The sequence below is a fragment of the Periophthalmus magnuspinnatus genome, chromosome 12 (assembly GCF_009829125.3).
Source record: "Periophthalmus magnuspinnatus isolate fPerMag1 chromosome 12, fPerMag1.2.pri, whole genome shotgun sequence".
Classification (NCBI taxonomy): domain Eukaryota; kingdom Metazoa; phylum Chordata; class Actinopteri; order Gobiiformes; family Gobiidae; genus Periophthalmus; species Periophthalmus magnuspinnatus.
Window position 1 is genome coordinate 14619964 of NC_047137.1, and position 18832 is coordinate 14638795.

Consider the following 18832-nt stretch of genomic DNA (forward strand, 5'->3'; position numbering starts at 1 on the left):
TTGGATAAAGGAAATGGTCTTAATAGGTTAGAATCATGTGTTTAAGAATAAAGCAGATGAGGTGTTAAGAGTCGACTCGAGAGCGCAGCGTGAGGCAGCTAAAAACACACCGAGTCATAACGGACACCCGAGCGCACGCTGAAGTCATTATCCAAACCGTAGACTGTATAAAAAAGTGGACCAAGTGAGTACGACGTCACCCGTAGCGTTCAGCTCCAGTCAAAAATGAAGCTCATCGACGCTACAGCAGTTATAGGAGCGAATTTGGAGTGTCATAGCAACCAAAGAGCCAATCCGGAGCGAGGGTGTTGAAGGTAACGCCCCTTTCGATCTGCACCGCTGGTTTAGCACGGAGCGGGCGATCTAACTTGTTGCTAACGCTAGCGAGAGCAATCTCAGGGAAAGAAGACGCCTGATTTGTCTGTTATTAATGTTCATATCTCGATTTACAGAAAACAATAGCGAAAAAAAAAGCGGGTTAATACGGAATATTTAAGACCAAAATGACAGAGAGTAACAGCTTAGCAACGCTGTCACACCTGTTGCTAACGCTAGCTGGAGCGACATCGGGGAGCGAAAACGCCTAATTTGTCTGTTATTAATGTTTATATTTTGATTTACGGACAGAATAGCGAAATAAAAACACCAGAATCATGTAGAGCGGGTTAATACCGACGTTTTTCGACCAAAACGAGGAGCTTGACAGGAGCAGTTACAGAGAGACGGGGGAACGTGACGGCTAGCGGGTTAGCTGTGTCCATTTACATATACAGTCTATGATCCTGTCTTAAACGCTGAAAATCCACCTCTTCTCCCTGTCATTTAATACTAGCTACACAGGATATCTCGGTGTTTTATTGCTCTTTTCTTATGTATCGTTCTATCTGTATGTTAGTTTTTTGCTGAAGCACTTTGATCAGCCAAAGTTGTTTTAAATGCGCTATAGAAATAAACTTGAATTGAATTTGAAGCTACATTTGTCACCTTTATATCAGCTCAAAACATCTTCCATTTTCGTTTTGTAGAAGTATCTGCCCCGGTATTTACCCAGCGGCCTCCCTCCCAGCGCTAACCGGACCTGGCCCCGCTTAGCTTCTGAAAAACCTGACAAGATCTACTCGCGCCTGCTTAAAAACAGCACTTTATCCTGATAATAACAGAGGGATGTGAACAGACTGACCATGGGCTTCTTCACGCGTCCCTCCTGGAACGAGCAGGTGGTGGGGTCGTGGGTGCAGCCGTGTCTGTATTTACACCAGTGACACTCGTATGGACTGCTCACACAGGACAGGCATCTGCAGGCGCATAGAGAGGGGACAGAAAACAAGGAATTAATAATGTAAACGTACTGAATATCAATGTGTTTGGTATAGGGCTGCATGGAATGGTCATTTTTAAAGGTTCTATATTACACAAAGTTGATTCTTGTGAGCTTTAAGTCACGTTATAATGTTGTTACCTCATCAAAAACAGACCTGGAGTTGTGTTTTGTTTCATTCACATGTTTGAGAAACCCTTTATTATTAGTCTGTCTACATTTCCAAAGCTCAAAATGCTCTGCTCGACCTTGTGTAGTGGTGGTTTTTTAACAAAATTAAACAAAATCCAACTCCAGGTCTGTTTGTGATGAGGAAACAACATTATAACAGATCAGAAAATGGTGTAATATGGGTCTTTTAAGGTCTCAGGGTGCACTTTGAGCTCCTAGCAAATGCTTTACACTGAGATTTTTAAATATAATAACCTAACAGCAATAGCGATGTTAGTGCAAAATGTGTTATACATTTTTACACATTTAAATCAAAACAAAAATGTACAGGTCTTTTTTTAAAATGGTAAACTGTCACATTTTTATATAGCACTTTTCCTCATTCTCAAAGCGCTTTACATCAAGAAACCACTCATCTATTAAGTGTTTTGCCCAAGGACTCTATCTGTTGCAGCAATTAAGTCAATAAAATCATTAAACATAGAAGCAGATGTGACCAAATTATGTTTTAATCTCTTGTACTGTTGAGTGATGTGTCTGTGGTCTGTGTAATCCCTCAGTCGTCCAGGTCTGATCCGTAGAATATTTCTTATTTTTATCTGCTTAATTGGTATTTTTAAGTTGAAGCTGCTTAATGACGCACTGATTAAAATGAACTGTCCTGATTCAAATAAATATATACATTAAATACAATAATAAACAATGGGAGAAATGTATTTTGTCACTTCAAATTTGAATTTTTAGGGCCGATTTCTTTAAGAAAAAGTGGATTGGGCGACAGTAGCTCCCACAGTCCTTGGGCAAGACGCTTAACCCGTGCGCTCGTCTACGAATGTGTGAGTGTTTCCTTGATGTAAAGCGCTTTGAGTGACTTGAAAACGGAAAATCGCTATATAAAAACGCCACCAAATGCGACCAATTAAAGCGTAAATCTTTTTTGCCGTCGTCTGAAGTCACGGCAGAAAAATCACCTTTGCTATTTCGATTCTCAGCCCGTGCATGCATAAATCCATCAGCTCTTACATAAACTGATCTATAATGCAGAGTAGAGCTTTAATAAGAGGCCGCCGTACCAAATGCCAAGACAGTAATGGTCTGACCCACGTGAAACCTGGGCCTTAGTGAGAATCTCTGATATGAATGGACTGTAAATGTCACCAAGTATCTATGGAGCCAGGTCTGCACAGGTAAAAGACTCACGACTTATGGACGCTGCAGTTGTAGAAAACAAAACTGGTGTTTGCGAAAGCCAGGCCCGTCTCCTTTGATTTGAGGTAGAGCTGCACGATCTGGTGGTCCCCTGAGAACAGAGAGGCACAAAAACAAGTCAGCGCGGTTTATTCTACAGGAAGGATGCTACTTTTACGATGCAAATGTGACATGGAGTATGGGCAAAATGACTTAAATGACTTAAATTCTACATAATAAACTGGATTTTTGGATTTGTAGTTTTGTAGATTTTCGTATCGGCGCTGATTTTGATCTATCTAATATCCTGATTGGACATATACAATGATGTAATAAGACTATTTAATTCAATTCAGTTTATTTTTGTGAACCCCAAAATCACAACAGCAGCAGTCGACTCTCAGGGCTGAACAAGAGAAAAGATTTAAGCAACAGAGAGCTAGAAAATCAACAGTGAAACAGTAACAGACGAGTAAATTAATCAACAGAAAACAAGCAAACAGATAACTGTCCCACAGCGCCCCCTGTCCTTAGACCCTCCTTCTCGGCAAGAAAAAAAAAAAAAGTGGGAAAAAGAGAAACCTCGAGGAAAACGCAGTGAAGAAGAGAGTCACTGCCATGAACGACAAGCTCCAGACGTGTCCATTTGCAGATAGAGTTCTACTATCATCATTATTTTATTTTTATTTTTTTGTATTAATTTTTATTTTATGTTATTTATTTTATTTTATTTTATTCTATTTTATTTTATTTTTATTTATTTATTTATTTATAGGTTTTAATCTCATAATGTTTGAACTTTTACTCACACAAAGTTGTTCTGTCCTTACTTGAGCGATAACCAACAGTTACATAACACATTTGGATCTGTTTGGTCTTATTTTATTTTTGTTTTAAGGAAATAAACTCTATTTTCAGTCTCTGCTCTGGTATCGGTTAATATCAAGTATCAACAGACACTTAATAATAGTCTTAAAATTGGTATCGGACCTGAAAAAGCTGAGCTAATCTGATCTGAAATATTTAAGTTGCTGAGTTAATTTCTGATTGTTTTCAGATACTGTTAAAGATAAAATACAGTACTGATATAAGTGCTATTTTTGTACTACATTTGCAAATATTTTAAGTCAAAAAGAAGAGAAAACGATGAAATAATGACTGGCCAATCGTCTGTCAGTAAAAGTCTGTGGTTTGGACGTGACAATAACAAATGAGGCTTTACTTCCTGTTTTTGGTGAATGAAATTTGTCTTATTTGTGTTTTTTTAATGCATTTTGCCCATATCACCCAAGAAATCTATTAAAGCCAATAAAATAATCCAGCTCTACCAACTTAATACATCTAAACTTGTCAAAACTACTCAAATTATGTTCAATATTCAGAACTCAAGTCATTTAAACTCATGGGACATTTGTAGTTTTAACACAGAAAACACCATTTCATGATAAAAAACAGACTTAAAACATAATATATCTGTCTATTTTTTATGTATTTATTTGCTTCATGGGCCTGTGCAGTCCTCGTAGCCACAGGTGCAGGACTTGTTCTAACGTCAGCGTGTAAATAGACCAGGAGCGCTCTGGGATTTGAAGGGTTAAGTCTCGTATCCTTGGCGCGTTGGTAGCGGCGATAAAACTTCGACGCTCCCCCGGGATGGAAAATCTCACCCAGAAGTGTCTTTGAACGCGTCTTTGACAAGGTAAGAGTGGAGAAAGACCATGAGTGTGACTGTGTGTGTGTGTGTACGTGGGTGTGCGTGTGTGTGTGCGTCCGTGTGTGTGTGTGTGTGTGCGTCCATGTGTGTGTGTGTGTGTGCGTCCGTGTGTGTGTGTGTGCGTCCGTGTGTGTGTGTGTGTGTGTGTCGTCTCATCTGTATTTGTCGTCCTTTTGTCAGGCCTTAACGAAGGATTCATGTTTAATTCAACAGCCACATGCCTAAATAGTCTCTTTCTCTCTTTCTCTCTCTTCCCCTGTCACTCTCCTCTCTTCTTTCTCTGTCTTCTCTTTTCCCTCATTCTCTCCTCCATCATCTTTCTCTTTCGCTGGCCCCCAACACACACGCACACACATATACACACTCTATCTCTTCTCTCTTTCCCTCTTTCTATAACTTTCTTTCTCTCCCGTTGTTTTATGTTTCTTCATCTTCCCCTCTCTCTCTTTCCTTCTCGTTCTGTCACTCTCATCGTTGTTTCGCCGTTTCTCTCTCCCTTTCACGCTCACCCTCTATATTGTTTTCTCTCCTCTTTTTCATGCTCTCTCCTCTTTCTCTCTCCCCTTTCCTTCTTCTATCTTTCCCTCCTCTGTTTCCATCCTCATACCTTTCTTTCCCTCTTCCTTCCTCTGTTCTCTCTCTGTCTCTGTTCTGTTTCTCCCTCTCTCTTTCCCTTAACTCTCCTCTTTTCCTTTCTCTTTCCGTCTCTCTCATTTCTGTTATTTTTTTTCTCTCCTCTCCATCCCTCTGTCTCGCCCTCTCTCCTCTCTTTACCCATCACAATCTCTCATCTCTCTGTTCCTTCTCCATTTCCCTCTCAGCTTCCCATCCCTCTCTCTTCCATCCCTCTCTCACCCCTCATCTTTCTCATTCTCTCCTCTCCCTCTCCATCCTTCTCTCGCGCCAACTTCCCTTGTTTTCCCGTCTGTTTCCTCCCTCGCTTTCCCCCAACCTCTCTCCCTGTCTCTCCCTCTTCCTCCACCTCCATCTCTCCTCCCAGATCCTCCTTTCCTCCCTCCATCTCCTGAACAAAAGCGTAAATCACTCATCAATCACCAGACAGAAATCGCCATGACAACGGATCTGTCCTAATTAAACCTAAATGTTACCTTGAAGCCTGCTACTGTCACTATCCCTCCACCCGTCCTCCTCATCCCTCCATCCTTCCCTCCGTCCTCTCCCTCTCTCTCTCTGTGGACCGAGTTTAGACTAATGAGTGCGAGTGGGACAGACACAGAAGGATTTGAATGTAGGTGAGTAATGGCATTTGTCAAAATTTACATAAAATATCTAAAAGAAATCCTGTCAGAACAAATGAAGGCCAGATCCCCTCCTCTTTCTCTCTCCCTCCCCCTCTCTTCTTCTCCGTTTTCATGCCATTTTTATTTGGAAAGAACAGTATCTTATCAGCGCAACAAAACACAACTCCAGGTTTGTTTTTGAGGAGGTAATAACATCATAACTATAGTACATTTAGCATAAATATAGACACTTTAAATGGTCAAAGTTATAAAAGTGCTTTTCACTTTTCTAATATCTTTGCCCATTTTGGTACATTAAAAAGCTATTTACAAGAATGGGGGAGTTTACACGGGGAAGGATAATGCAAACAGGAAGTATTTGTATATGTAGTTCAATAAAATATAATAAATTTTAAAATGGAGAGGTCATAAAAATCAAATTGGGGTGAAAACTTGATCCATTTGTTGTGGTAAAATGTTTGTTGTGTAAGTTAACGTTCCCCTTTTACATATTTCAGGAACTATATCAGTCCGTTCTTTGTGATTTTTTTACACTTGCCACCAGGGGGAGCTCACAACAGCTTCTTATCACTTCTCTGTTCCAAGAAAGTAACGTTACCCAAATACAGAGGGTCAAAGTTCAAAGGTACGTTCACTCTAAAAGTATCATCCAGTACAGATCTGACGTCTGTGTTTCATTTGGAGACAGTTCAGGAAAACAAAAACAAACTGAACCTTGGTCTTGGTTCATCTCCAACATCCAGAGTCAGGACTGAACCAGGACTAAACCAGGACTAAACATGGATTAAAACAGGACTAAACCAGGACTAAACCAACACTAAACCAGGACTAAACCAAGACTAAACCAACACTAAACCAGGACTAAACTAGGACTAAAGCAGGATTTAACCAGGACCACAATCTCTTCTGTCTTCCTTTTCCATTTCCCTCTCAGCTTCCCATCAATCTCTCATCCCTCATTCTCTCCTCCCTGTCTCTCCATCCCTCTCTTTCCCACTCCTCCCTTGCTCTCCCGTCTCCCTCCTCTATCGCTCTTTTCTAAATTTGACTCAAATTCACCTTTTTTTTTGCCAGATCTTCAAAGTTAAATTCATCCCGTTAACATTTCGCCAACTCTCTCATTTGTGACCACAGCTTCTTATCACAAATTCAGTCCTGGAAAAAGGGAACTTGTCTTTTTTTTTTTTATCATTTTAAACTCCATTTGCTTCCACTTTACTTAATAATCTTCATTACTCCAATAAAGACGTAGAACCAGCTGAGAAGAATAGAAGTCATATCTTAAACAGAGATGAGCTCAGAACCAGAGGCTATTTCACCGGCAAATAAAGTCTGATATCCGTTTGTCCCGCTCCCTAAAGGAACGTTCAGCTCTTTCCACCGGGATATGGCAATTTCAGGAGTACTGCCATTTGGATTGAGTTTATACTGGAGGTTAAAGGTCATCTAATACGCAAAAAATGACTGTTATAATGTTGTTACCTCCTCAAAAACAGACCTGGAGATGTGTTTTGTTTCATTCACACATGTTTCAGTAACGCTTTATTATTAGTCTGTTACATCTCCAAAGCTCAAAAACGCTCAGCTCCACCTTATGATGTCATGAAGTGGTAGTTTTCAAGTTAACAGCTACTTTTTTTACCGTTAGTTCAGAAGAAACGGGCAATTCCAGGCACTGAAATGATCCAAACTCTTCTAGTGAAGGTGTGTGGAGTTTACTTCCTGTATTACCTAGTGACATCACAAGGTGGAACAGAGCGTTTTCAGTTTGAGACAAGAAGAACTCGACTTAAATGTGCGGAGTTTGTGTGTTAAACATGTGCGAATGAAGCAAAACACAACTCCAGGTTTGTTTGTGATATGGAAAAAACATTAAAACAGATCAGAAAATAGTGTAATATGGACTTTTAAACTTCAAAATCTATGCAAATCCTTGTTTATCGCTATAAAAACAACGGTTTATAATTAGTTTGTAAGAAATTTGGTAAATCTTAAGTCTTTCTGACACCCAAATCTTTTATTAGAAGTACAGTATTTAAGAGTAGTATTGTATTTCACAGCTGAATATACTTAAAACTGTAAATAAAGTGATAACAAATTCCGCGTCCACTTCCACTACATCCCCAAACCAAACCTCCTCGTTGCTTTTCCCGTCGTCCACCTGTTCCTCGCAGCTTTCACCTCAACCTTCTACCCAAATCTTTCACAATGAATATTACATAACTGCTTCTCTTTGTCTAAAAAAAAAACACATTCATAATTCCACCTCACTTCTACGGCCTTGTAGTTTTGCATGAGTCACTGACGATCGTGGGCGACTGCGGCGAAATTTACGACGGTATACCTCGATCTCGGAGGGCAAACGGCGCACAAAAACAACTCCTTTGCAAATTCTGTGTTGTTTTTTGTTTGTTTTTTTTGTTTTCGAAATATGATTCATCACTTTCAGTTGCGATGGGATAAAAAAGACCGCACTTGTATGTCACCTCCTGGCGCTGAATCGACACGCACCAGTCTTACTCCTAACAGTTTGTTTGTGTTTGAACTCTGCTTAAATGAGGTCCCCGGATTCCCCCCGGAGCTGATCTACTTACGCAGGTTATAAAGGGTAGATCTCAAAGTGCGCTGATAAGTACTGTTCATTCAGTGTAAATGTGTCCTGGGGCGGTGCTGCGAGGCCCACCCGGAGACAATGAAAGAAACTCAAAATGAGACGCAGAACCGTGCCTCGGGACAGCGCGGGAGAGGAGGTGTATGCTAATGCTAATGCTAATGAGGCGCTGCTTCCTGGAGATAGTATAGAGATGTTGGGTTTTTTCTGTGTGTGTTTACGGCTTAAAGCTACTGTCTGTAATTAGACCGGCCGACGCGCTCATGTTGTGTTCTCACGTATCACCACTAGAGGGTGTCGATGTTACTGAAAGCTGACAGCGTGACAGCTTTGGGTGGACAGAAGGTCAGAGAGCACAGGTGAGGTGGAACAAAGGTGGGATGATGCTAGGTGAGAGGGGAGGAGCCAGGTGAGGGGGGAGGGGCCAGGTGAGGGGGGAGGGGCCAGGTGAGGGGAAGTGGGCGTGGTCAGAAGAGGGGCGAGGGGAACAGGTTTCAGATCTGCCATCTACTGGTAAAAAAAGATGAAGAGAGAAGTTTTTTTGAACGGTTCCTTAATGTGAATGGTTGGAACCGGATCTAATCTTCTTCTTTCTAATTTCCATGCATTTTTATTCTGGTTAAAGCTGAATAAACCCAAAAATCAAAAAACAAAAAATATTTGACATTAAAACAACGGTTAGTTTTAAAATTATTATTATTGTAGTGCCATGTTTTATTTAGACTCTTCATCATTCCAAAGGTTAAACTCACTCCCACTCTCCGTTTGAACCATTTTAAACGACTCATTTCTCTCTGTGGTTAGTTTAGACATTAAAAAAAATACTTCTCACATTGGCTTCTGTCATAAATAAATAGTAAAAGAGCCAGCCTTCTGAACGGCTCTTTGAAACGAACAGATCCATAAGAATCGGATCCCATAAAAGAACCTACAGTCCCATCACTCGGCAGCATTCACTGAGCAATTTAGCGATGACAGATTTGATATTTTTACTTATAGTCACGTGATGCTGCTGTGACGTAGCCGGTCAGCTGTGTCCCTACCATCTGAGGCAGGACAACAGCGCCATCTGCAGTCCGACTTTCTTTCTGTTTGCTGTCTCTTTGTATAATGTGAACAGTTCTCGATGTCCGTCTTGGTTTGACGACACAAAGCTGCAGTGTCGTTATGTATTTCTTTACAGTGAAAGTCAATTTCAGCTTTGACATCAGGTCTGACCAGAACTGAAGAAGCGGTTTGGGTGAGCAACCTTATTTAAAGGCTTTAAACTTCATCTTTTGCCAAACATAGTATTTTTACTGCTGTCTAGAATAAAAACGCTGGATTTTGATTTTGACCCTACAACCCCAACAGTATCTCTGATCAACCAGGCCATGACTTTGGGACTACTTTTACTGTGGGAGTATTTAGAGTGTGCATTTAAATATGACATTTTTTGTTACAATTTATCGAGCACAAACCCGGTAGCAGTGTTCCAGGCGTCGTATTAGCAGGCTAATTGTTGCTAGCAGTGCTGTAATGAATCAGAAAGCTGTGAAACGTGCGTATCACCTCACTGTTCCAACAAATCAGGTTATTCAGATTACAAAAGTAGTCTGGAATTAGTTTGGACCACTGCCACAATGTGAAATCTATATCTGTCTGTATCTGTCTGTTTGAAGATGGTTAACATCAGAGAACAGCACCTTTAAGCACTCAAAATATAAAGTTAAAGTTGAAAAAAAAGCTGAAAAGATAGTGCTTTTACCTTTACCTTTGTCCACTATGATCCGTGGCATCTCCCTCTTGGCTGGAGACGAGCATCGGATCCTGTTTCCTTCCACGAGTCCGTTCATCTCAGTCAGATCCTCGAAGGTGCAGTTCACTCCAGCAGAGAGGTCAGGGACGTTATGGGCCTCCAGAACCAACTGCAGAACACAAACACACAGGGTAAAGATACTGTCATTAAGATTATCCTTTTTTTATCGAGGGCCACATCTCAAAACATATTTGAAGCAGAGGGCCACAGACCGGTGATCAACTCAGTGCGGCGTTTCATACACAGCATGGACAGAGCCGCTGTGTGTTAATAAGGCTTAAAACACATTCATTTTATGTCTGTATCTCACTGCAATGTGATGTTTAATGTTATAGTGGTAGAAATAGTTTAATTTGCTGTTAAAATTGCTGCTTATGATCAACTGGGCCGGTTCAGAAGGAGGCCTGAGGACCGATAAAAACTGGTCTGAGGGCAGCATTTGGCCCCCGGGCCATAGTTTGGACACCCCTGTCCTATTGGGACTAAACTGGGACTAAGCCCAGAACAAAACCAAGACTAGACCAGAACTAGACCAGAACTAAACTAGGACTACAACAGGACCAAACCAATAAACTATATTTGTATGATTTTGCAACAGATGTGATAAGTTAGCATTTCTTTCAAGTGAGCTAGCTAGCGTGCTACTGTGTACAAAGCCTATCGGGTCTAAACTGGAACTAAATCCAGAACAAAAACAAGACCAAAACTAGACCAGAAGTAAACTAGGACTATAAGCAGTATAAAACTATTAAAAAAAACTATATTTGTATTACTTAGCAACAGATGTGATAAGTAGTTAGCATTTCTTTCAAGTGAGCTAGCTAGCGTGCTACTGTGTATAGAGCCCAGTGGGACTAAACTGGGACTAAACCCGGAAAAAAAACAAGACAATACCAGAACTAGAAGAGAAATAAACTAGAACAGGACCAAACTAATTAAAAAAACTGCATTTGTATGACTTTGCAATAGATATTATAAGCTAGCGTTTCTTTCAAGTGAGCTAGCTAGCGTGCTACTGTGTACAGAGCCTAGTGGGACTAAACCCGGAGCAAAACCAAGACTAGATCAGAAATAGACCAGACGTAAACAGGACCAAACCAATAAAAAACCTGCATTTGTGTGACTTTGCAGTAGATGTGATAAGTTAGCATTTCTTTCAAGTCCAGTTTTAGTGATGTAGTTGGCAGCGACATCTGCTCGTGCGGCGTGAGCAGAGCCATCTGGACACTGGTCAGTGGCCAAAGCACTGCCCAGGGACACATAGAGCACAAGTCTATGGCCTCAGATTCCTCCTTTATGAGATTAAAACATCTCCACTCTCACTGCAGATGGACACTAAGCTCAAGTAGTGACACTTTTACAGGCCATCACGCTAGTCCTAACGCCATCAATTCAATGGATGGGTTTATTATAGTGAGCGAATATTCAGACTTATGTGGACGATAAAAGTTAGAATGGAATCTAGGACTGGATAAGACGATAAGGTGATGTGATTTAAGCCTCATTCAATTTCAATATATTATAATTATTTTGTCTTTTATTGGGAAAATGTAAAATGTTCAAGTAATGCCTGTGTGATATGATTTAAATCTGCCATAATACGCAATGCTAATTATATAAGACTTAATTTGTCATAGTGATCTAATTATTCATTTTATTTGTAATTGATTCGTAGTTCAAGTATCTGGAGTGAGTGAGGGATGGAGCGTGAGACTGAAAGTTGGATCAGTGCAGTGTCTGAGTCCAAAGGCAAAGCTCTCGATTTACAGGTCAAACTGCATTCCTGCTCTCAACTATGGTCCTGGTTTAGTCCTGGTTTAGTCCTGGTTTAGTCCTGGTTTAGATCTCTGGTCCTGCTCTCATCTATGGTCCTGGTTTCGACCTGGCTTAGTCCTGGTTTGTTGCTGTTATAGTCCTGGTTTAGCCCCAGTTTAGACCTGGTTTAGACCTGGCTTAGTCCTGGTTTAGTCTTGGTTTAGATTTCCGATCCTACTCTCATCTATGGTCCTAGTTTAGCCCTGGTTTAGCCCAGGTTTAGTGCTGGTTAATGCTGGTTTAGTCCTGGTTTAGCCCTGGTTTAGATCTCTGGTTCTACTCTATGGTTCTGGTTTAGACCTGGTTTAGTCCTGGTTTGTTTCTGGTTTAGTCCTGGTTTAGTCCTGGTTTAGTCCTGGTTTAGACCTGGTTTAGTCCTGACATAGACCTGGTTTAGATCTCTGGTCCTAGCCTCACTTATGACCATGAGCTTTGCGTACTGACTGAAAGGACAAGATGGCGGATACAAGCGTCTGAATGAGTTTCTTCTGCGGAGCGGCTGGGTGCTCCATTAGAGACAGGGGGAGGAGCTCGGAGTAGCGCCGCTGCTCGGGCATCTGCTCCGCGTGTCATACTGCGCCATTTTGACCTTAAAACGTTCGCATTAACCCGCTCTACATCCTGGATCGTGGCATTTTTATTTCACTATTGCGTCTGTAAACCAAGACGTGAACATTAACAACAGACAAATCAGATCAAATCCTCCGTCATAACCACGAGCTTCCACGAGCTGCATTTGACTGACGCCGAACGCTACGGGTGACGTCGCATTCGCTCAGTCCACTTCTTTACACAGTCTGCATTGAGAAACACAGCCAGGTTTCACACGCAGCTGCGATTATGAGTCTGTGGTCCAACATTCAGATGAGAACCTGGAAACGCCGCGATGCTACCGGAAGCCCTGACCTCTGCTGTTTTTATATTGCTTTTTAATGAAAAGATGGCGTCGCATTTGTGAGCGGGAATAATCTTCTAAATAGAGCTTATTGAGTCCGCTGGCTGCTCGTCGCTCACCTTTATATTCTGTCAGTGGTTTTATTCTCTGCTTAAGCGCGAGATATGGACAGACCTTGAGCCAGTTCAATACCACTGTGGGTAGTAATAGGTTTCTATAAAAATCGCTCACTTGGAAATACATTGCATAAACAGCATCACACGTGGAAGACAGGCCGTAAAGTACATTCTGATTAGAACGCGGATTTTAACACAGCCCATAACCAGAGATAGGAAAAGATCAGATCACGTAAAAGCGTTACTTCAACTGGTTACAACTCGAAAAGTATTTGAAGGTGTACTACGTTTTTTTTTCAGACAGGGATACGCCATGTGCTCGTTTTAATAGAGACGTCGTTACTGTTACTGCATCGTCAGGGATGTTCCACGGTATTGAATTAAACGTGATTAAATTAATGGATAGAAACGAGCGAACGAGTGAGGCAACTATTCCACGTTACAGGTCTGATCTGTGGAGAGGTAACCCAGCTCACGGTAAGAATTAAAGGTCCGGTATTAGATTTTTTCGCATGTTTTTGAGCAAAATGTGTCTCGTCCCAGTCCAGATATTTTGTGTACACAGCTCTGGAGGTTAAAATGTATGTATATGTGTGTATATGTGTATAGGTGTATATATATGTACATGTATTCTTTTTTTCAATTTTTTCAACTGAATAGGAAAGCATTTAATTTATATCCTAATGTAGGTGTGTCCAAACTTTTCTCATTAAGGGCCACATATAAAAACACAACATAGACTTATCGCGAATACAGTGAATACTTCAAATCTGCGTTATTATTACAACTTAGACCGAACTGCTAGACCTTTACTCACGCTTACATCCTCAACGGGACACATTAAATATTTGACATGGGCTTGTTAAAGTAGATTTTCAGAAATGTACAGTAAAAAGTATTGTTTAAGGTAATGTAGCCAATTCATCTGGAAGCTTGAGGGCCGAGAAAAACTGGTCTAAGGGCCGCGTTTCGCCCCTGGGCCACAGTTTGGGCATGCCTGTCCTAATGGAAGATAAGGGTGGGATTTAATACGTTTTTTTTCTTCCCACTCCTTTTTGAAATGTGCTTTAAGTTTACCCGATACATGTGTTTGAAATAAATAAATAAATAAATGAACAAGTAAATAAATAAATAAAATGAAAATGAAATGAATGAAAAGTCCACTATTTACTGTTTACGGTCTGCATTTAATCCAAAAGCATTTTATTGTCCAATATTCAGGAGGTGCGCATTAACATACTAGTTGTCGTTAGCTATACAGTGACAGTAAAAGTTGTGAAAAGCGCTTATAAACTCATCATGGTGAATAATTAGGATGGTGAGGAATAACTCTGGATGGCTGCAACTTGTTTAAAACGAACTAGCTCTGGTTTTGACATTTTTTAAGGTTTTTTTGAGCAATAAAAATAACTGTAATTAGGTAGACAGATGGATAGACAGTTATTTTTATTTATTTATTGAAGATATCACCCATTTGTAAAACTAATCGTCACCGTTTGCGTCGAGAAACCGCAAATCTGGTGGTATATAAACCCGACCTTACACTTGAGATGATTTGATTTTTACCTTCAAGTGTTCAAGTTCCCAAAACACTATTTAATAACACAAAGGTCAGGCAGCGCATATCTCCCCTCCTGTCCGCACCCTGTATCCCCCCGGCCCGCCGCGCCAATCATCCGGATAGCGAGGACCAACCGGAGCCCCGAGGTAAGCCAAGGCAGTCTGGGAAAAGGTTAAACGCACACGCCGTATTGGAACGCACACACATATACGCACAACTGCCATCTCTTCATGAATATTATTAGAGCGAGGTGTAGCACAAATCAGCTGTACACGCCTCTCTGACCCCCCAAAAAACAGGCGAGAATCGGCACTCAGGCTTGACCTTAGGAGAAGCAGTTTAGAATTCATTTTGGAGATTCAAAACGGGTTCTGAGCGCTCATTAAAAACAGAAATGGGAGTGGATGTTACTGCGAAAGTGGTTAAGGGCACGGAAAAGGGGAGCGTTCACGGCTGGTTCAGCGTAAGCGACCGGAGCTAATTTGGTAAAGCACTTGTCCGCTGATGTGATTGGCGGTTTGATTCCCGCTCTCGACATAAACAGCGCTCTAGACCAGGGCCGGCTCCAGCTTTCAGAGGGCCCTAAGCTGGATTTGTCTCTGGGGCCCCCGGCAACAGATGACTCCCGGCTCAGCTATTGGTGATTCACATTTGACACATTCTGACTCTGCTGTCGTCACTTTGACCAGTTGTATTTGTGTTTATCTGAACAAAATCAGACTGAAAACCTCCAAAATATCACAACTACCACAGTCACAAGAACAGAACACAAACGTATAAGGGGGGAGGTCAAGATTTTAGAAATTTTAGACGTTTTTACTTAGTTTTTTTGTGGATTTTAATGTGTTCCAGTTGGCGACGGTGGGGTTACATTTACATTATGTCGGGTCCTTGCTCCGGTGTAAACACAGAGCTGCCCTCACCTCTGCCCGACTCAAAAACAAACGTAGCAGCAGCAGATATTTTACTACTAAAGATATAAAACAAATGTAAATGTTTGAGAGCAGGGGCGTCGAACACATTTTCACCGAGGGCCACATCAGCAAAACGGTCACTCTCAAAGGGCCACATGTAATGAAAATAAACTACTTTTTTAACTTGTTCATTAACCATCTCTGTATTTATTTCTTATTCGAGTTACAAATATCACATATACACTTCCATAGATGTAAAAATGGGGCTGTATAACTGTATCTACTGATAAACTGACATTTTAAGACAGTCAAACCTTTTAAATTATGTTGTTGTGGGCCACATAAAATGACGTAGGGGGGCCACATTTAGCCCGGGGACCTTGAGTTTGACACGTGTTTTAGAGGGATATTTATTCTGCTGTAAACACACAAGCCCTGTTGATATATTATGTTATTTTCAATACAAATGTAAGGGCCCCCTCTGCTGGCCTCGGCCCCCCAAACAGCTGCTTAATCCGCTTATAGTCTGAACCGGCCCTGCTCTGGACAGAATGACGTTTATGTCGAAAACGGGATTCGAAAACGCCAACTTTCAGATCAGTGGACGAACGCAACCAACTGAGCTACTGTGTAATACTTCATCCATTCTTGTACTTTGAAGTTGCAACAGTGGAAGTTTGAAAACGATCTCAGTATTTGGTCTTATCTCGTGATTTTCTTAATCCGGCGAAGTCTCAGCGTATACGTGTTTGTGTTCATTAAACTCCACATCCTCTGCAGCAGGCCCGTTACGACGCCCACACTCCACCGCGGCGTTATATTCAAATAATAATGATTACTCAAGAAGGAACATTACAATTTCCTTCTCTTTACCTGTCATGAAATAAACTCCGCCGTGTCAAAGGCCGCTTATCGATTCAAGTGGTGCTGCTGAATAATCCGCATCGTTAGAAGGTTCGGGAGCCAACGTGGCGGCGAACAGCTGGGCAGAATTCAAATGTAAACCGGAGAGGATTGTTGCCAGTGCTGAAAGCGGAGGTCAGGATTTGAACAGAGCGTTTGGCTGGCGGCAGAATGATGTAACCACACAATTAGTCATTTACATACAGCAGTGTAACGTGTCTTGAGTGTGCGGCTGTGCGAGCGCCAGACGAAACGCTTTCAGCCAAAACGCAGTCGGTTAGGAGGTTTGTAGACCGGTAACCAAGAGCTCGGTGGTTTGAATGTGTTTTATCTCGAATTTTAAGGTCCAATGTCACGCAAAATTGAGAGATTTTAGATGTTATAATGTCGTTATCTCATCAAAAACAGACCTGGAGTTGTGTTTTGTTTCACTCACACATGTTTCATATAGTACGTAGTACACAGGTCATATAGTATGTAGTATACAGGTCATATAGTACGTAGTATACAGGTCATATAGTACGTAGTATACAGGTCATATAGTATGTAGTATACAGGTCATATAGTACGTAGTATACAGGTCATATAGTACGTAGTATACAGGTCATATAGTACGTAGTATACAGGTCATATAGTACGTAGTATACAGGTCATATAGTACGTAGTATACAGGTCATATAGTACGTAGTATACAGGTCATATAGTACGTAGTACACAGGTCATATAGTACGTAGTACACAGGTCATAGTACGTAGTACACAGGTCATATAGTACGTAGTATACAGGTCATATAGTACGTAGTATACAGGTCATATAGTACGTAGTATACAGGTCATATAGTACGTAGTATACAGGTCATATAGTACGTAGTACACAGGTCATATAGTACGTAGTATACAGGTCATAGTACGTAGTACACAGGTCATATAGTACGTAGTACACAGGTCATAGTACGTAGTACACAGGTCATATAGTACGTAGTATACAGGTCATATAGTACGTAGTATACAGGTCATAGTACGTAGTACACAGGTCATATAGTACGTAGTACACAGGTCATAGTACGTAGTACACTGGTCATATAGTACGTAATATACAGGTCATAGTACGTAGTACACAGGTCATATAGTACGTAGTATACAGGTCATATAGTACGTAGTACACAGGTCATATAGTACGTAGTACACAGGTCATAGTACGTAGTACACAGGTCATAGTACGTAGTACACAGGTCATAGTACGTAGTACACAGGTCATATAGTACGTAGTATACAGGTCATATAGTACGTAGTATACAGGTCATATAGTACGTAGTATACAGGTCATATAGTACGTAGTACACAGGTCATATAGTACGTAGTATACAGGTCATAGTACGTAGTACACAGGTCATATAGTACGTAGTACACAGGTCATAGTACGTAGTACACAGGTCATATAGTACGTAGTATACAGGTCATATAGTACGTAGTATACAGGTCATAGTACGTAGTACACAGGTCATATAGTACGTAGTACACAGGTCATAGTACGTAGTACACTGGTCATATAGTACGTAATATACAGGTCATAGTACGTAGTACACAGGTCATATAGTACGTAGTATACAGGTCATATAGTACGTAGTACACAGGTCATATAGTACGTAGTACACAGGTCATAGTACGTAGTACACAGGTCATAGTACGTAGTACACAGGTCATAGTACGTAGTACACAGGTCATAATACGTAGTACACAGGTCATATAGTACGTAGTACACAGGTCATATAGTGACTCACCGTGACGCTGAACTGGGACACAGAGATGTTGCTGGGATGCACACTGAGCCTCACACACTGTTTAAGGTCAGAGGCGAAACGACGAGGCTCAGAGGAACGTTCACACTTCTCCTTCCTCGTGCACCTGAGAACAAAAAACACACACAAGTACAGGTCAGACACAGGCCGAGGTGGGAGGTAACCAAGTACACGGAGTAAAGTACTGTACTTAGGTAGAATTTTAGGTATCTGAACTTTATTTAAGTTGATAAAGTGGATACTTTTTACTTTTACTTCACTACATTTGAGATCAGTATCTGTACTTTCTACTCCACTATGTTTGTGAAAAGGGCTGAAAAGTAAAAAGTACTTTTCATATGATTTGAGGAGTTATTTTTACCATGTTTGTGGAAAAATTCTGACTAAAGTTTTTGAGTTCAAGCTTCGGCTTTGAGCAACAACAAAAAAAATACACAAAATTCATAAGAACAATTTAAATACTGATTTGTATTGTTACTGTTGACCAAAATATGCATCGTTTTTAATCAATATTACTACATTACACTTGTTACTTTTTACTCTTAAAGTACATTTTTAAACACTTTTACTTAAGTAGATTTTTTCATGTGATACTTTTGCTTGAGTAACTTTTTACCTCCGTATCTTTTTTTTACTTGAGTAACAAAATAGCGTACTTCATCCACCACTGGATACAGGTACACAACTACACAACACACAGGCGTACACACTGGAGTACACACTTGAGTACACACACGCAGTAACTTGAGCAGGGTTTAGCCCGAGCAC

General features: G+C 40.9%; 1 protein-coding gene across 2 annotated transcripts in view; it reads right to left on the reverse strand.

Annotated features, from left to right (window-relative positions):
• Nucleotides 1–18832, reverse strand: part of plxna4 (plexin A4) — a 384761-nt gene that overhangs the window by 108579 nt on the left and 257350 nt on the right. Inside the window, exons 6-9 of one of the 2 annotated variants that reach the window (XM_033975929.2) lie at nucleotides 18047–18170; nucleotides 10012–10171; nucleotides 2690–2789; nucleotides 1181–1295 (exon numbers count right to left, since the gene is read on the reverse strand). In XM_033975929.2, coding sequence (XP_033831820.1) covers nucleotides 1181–1295; nucleotides 2690–2789; nucleotides 10012–10171; nucleotides 18047–18170 — 499 coding nt within the window. The remainder of the gene's footprint in view (nucleotides 1–1180; nucleotides 1296–2689; nucleotides 2790–10011; nucleotides 10172–18046; nucleotides 18171–18832) is intronic. The other variant, XM_033975930.2, reaches the window with a different exon arrangement.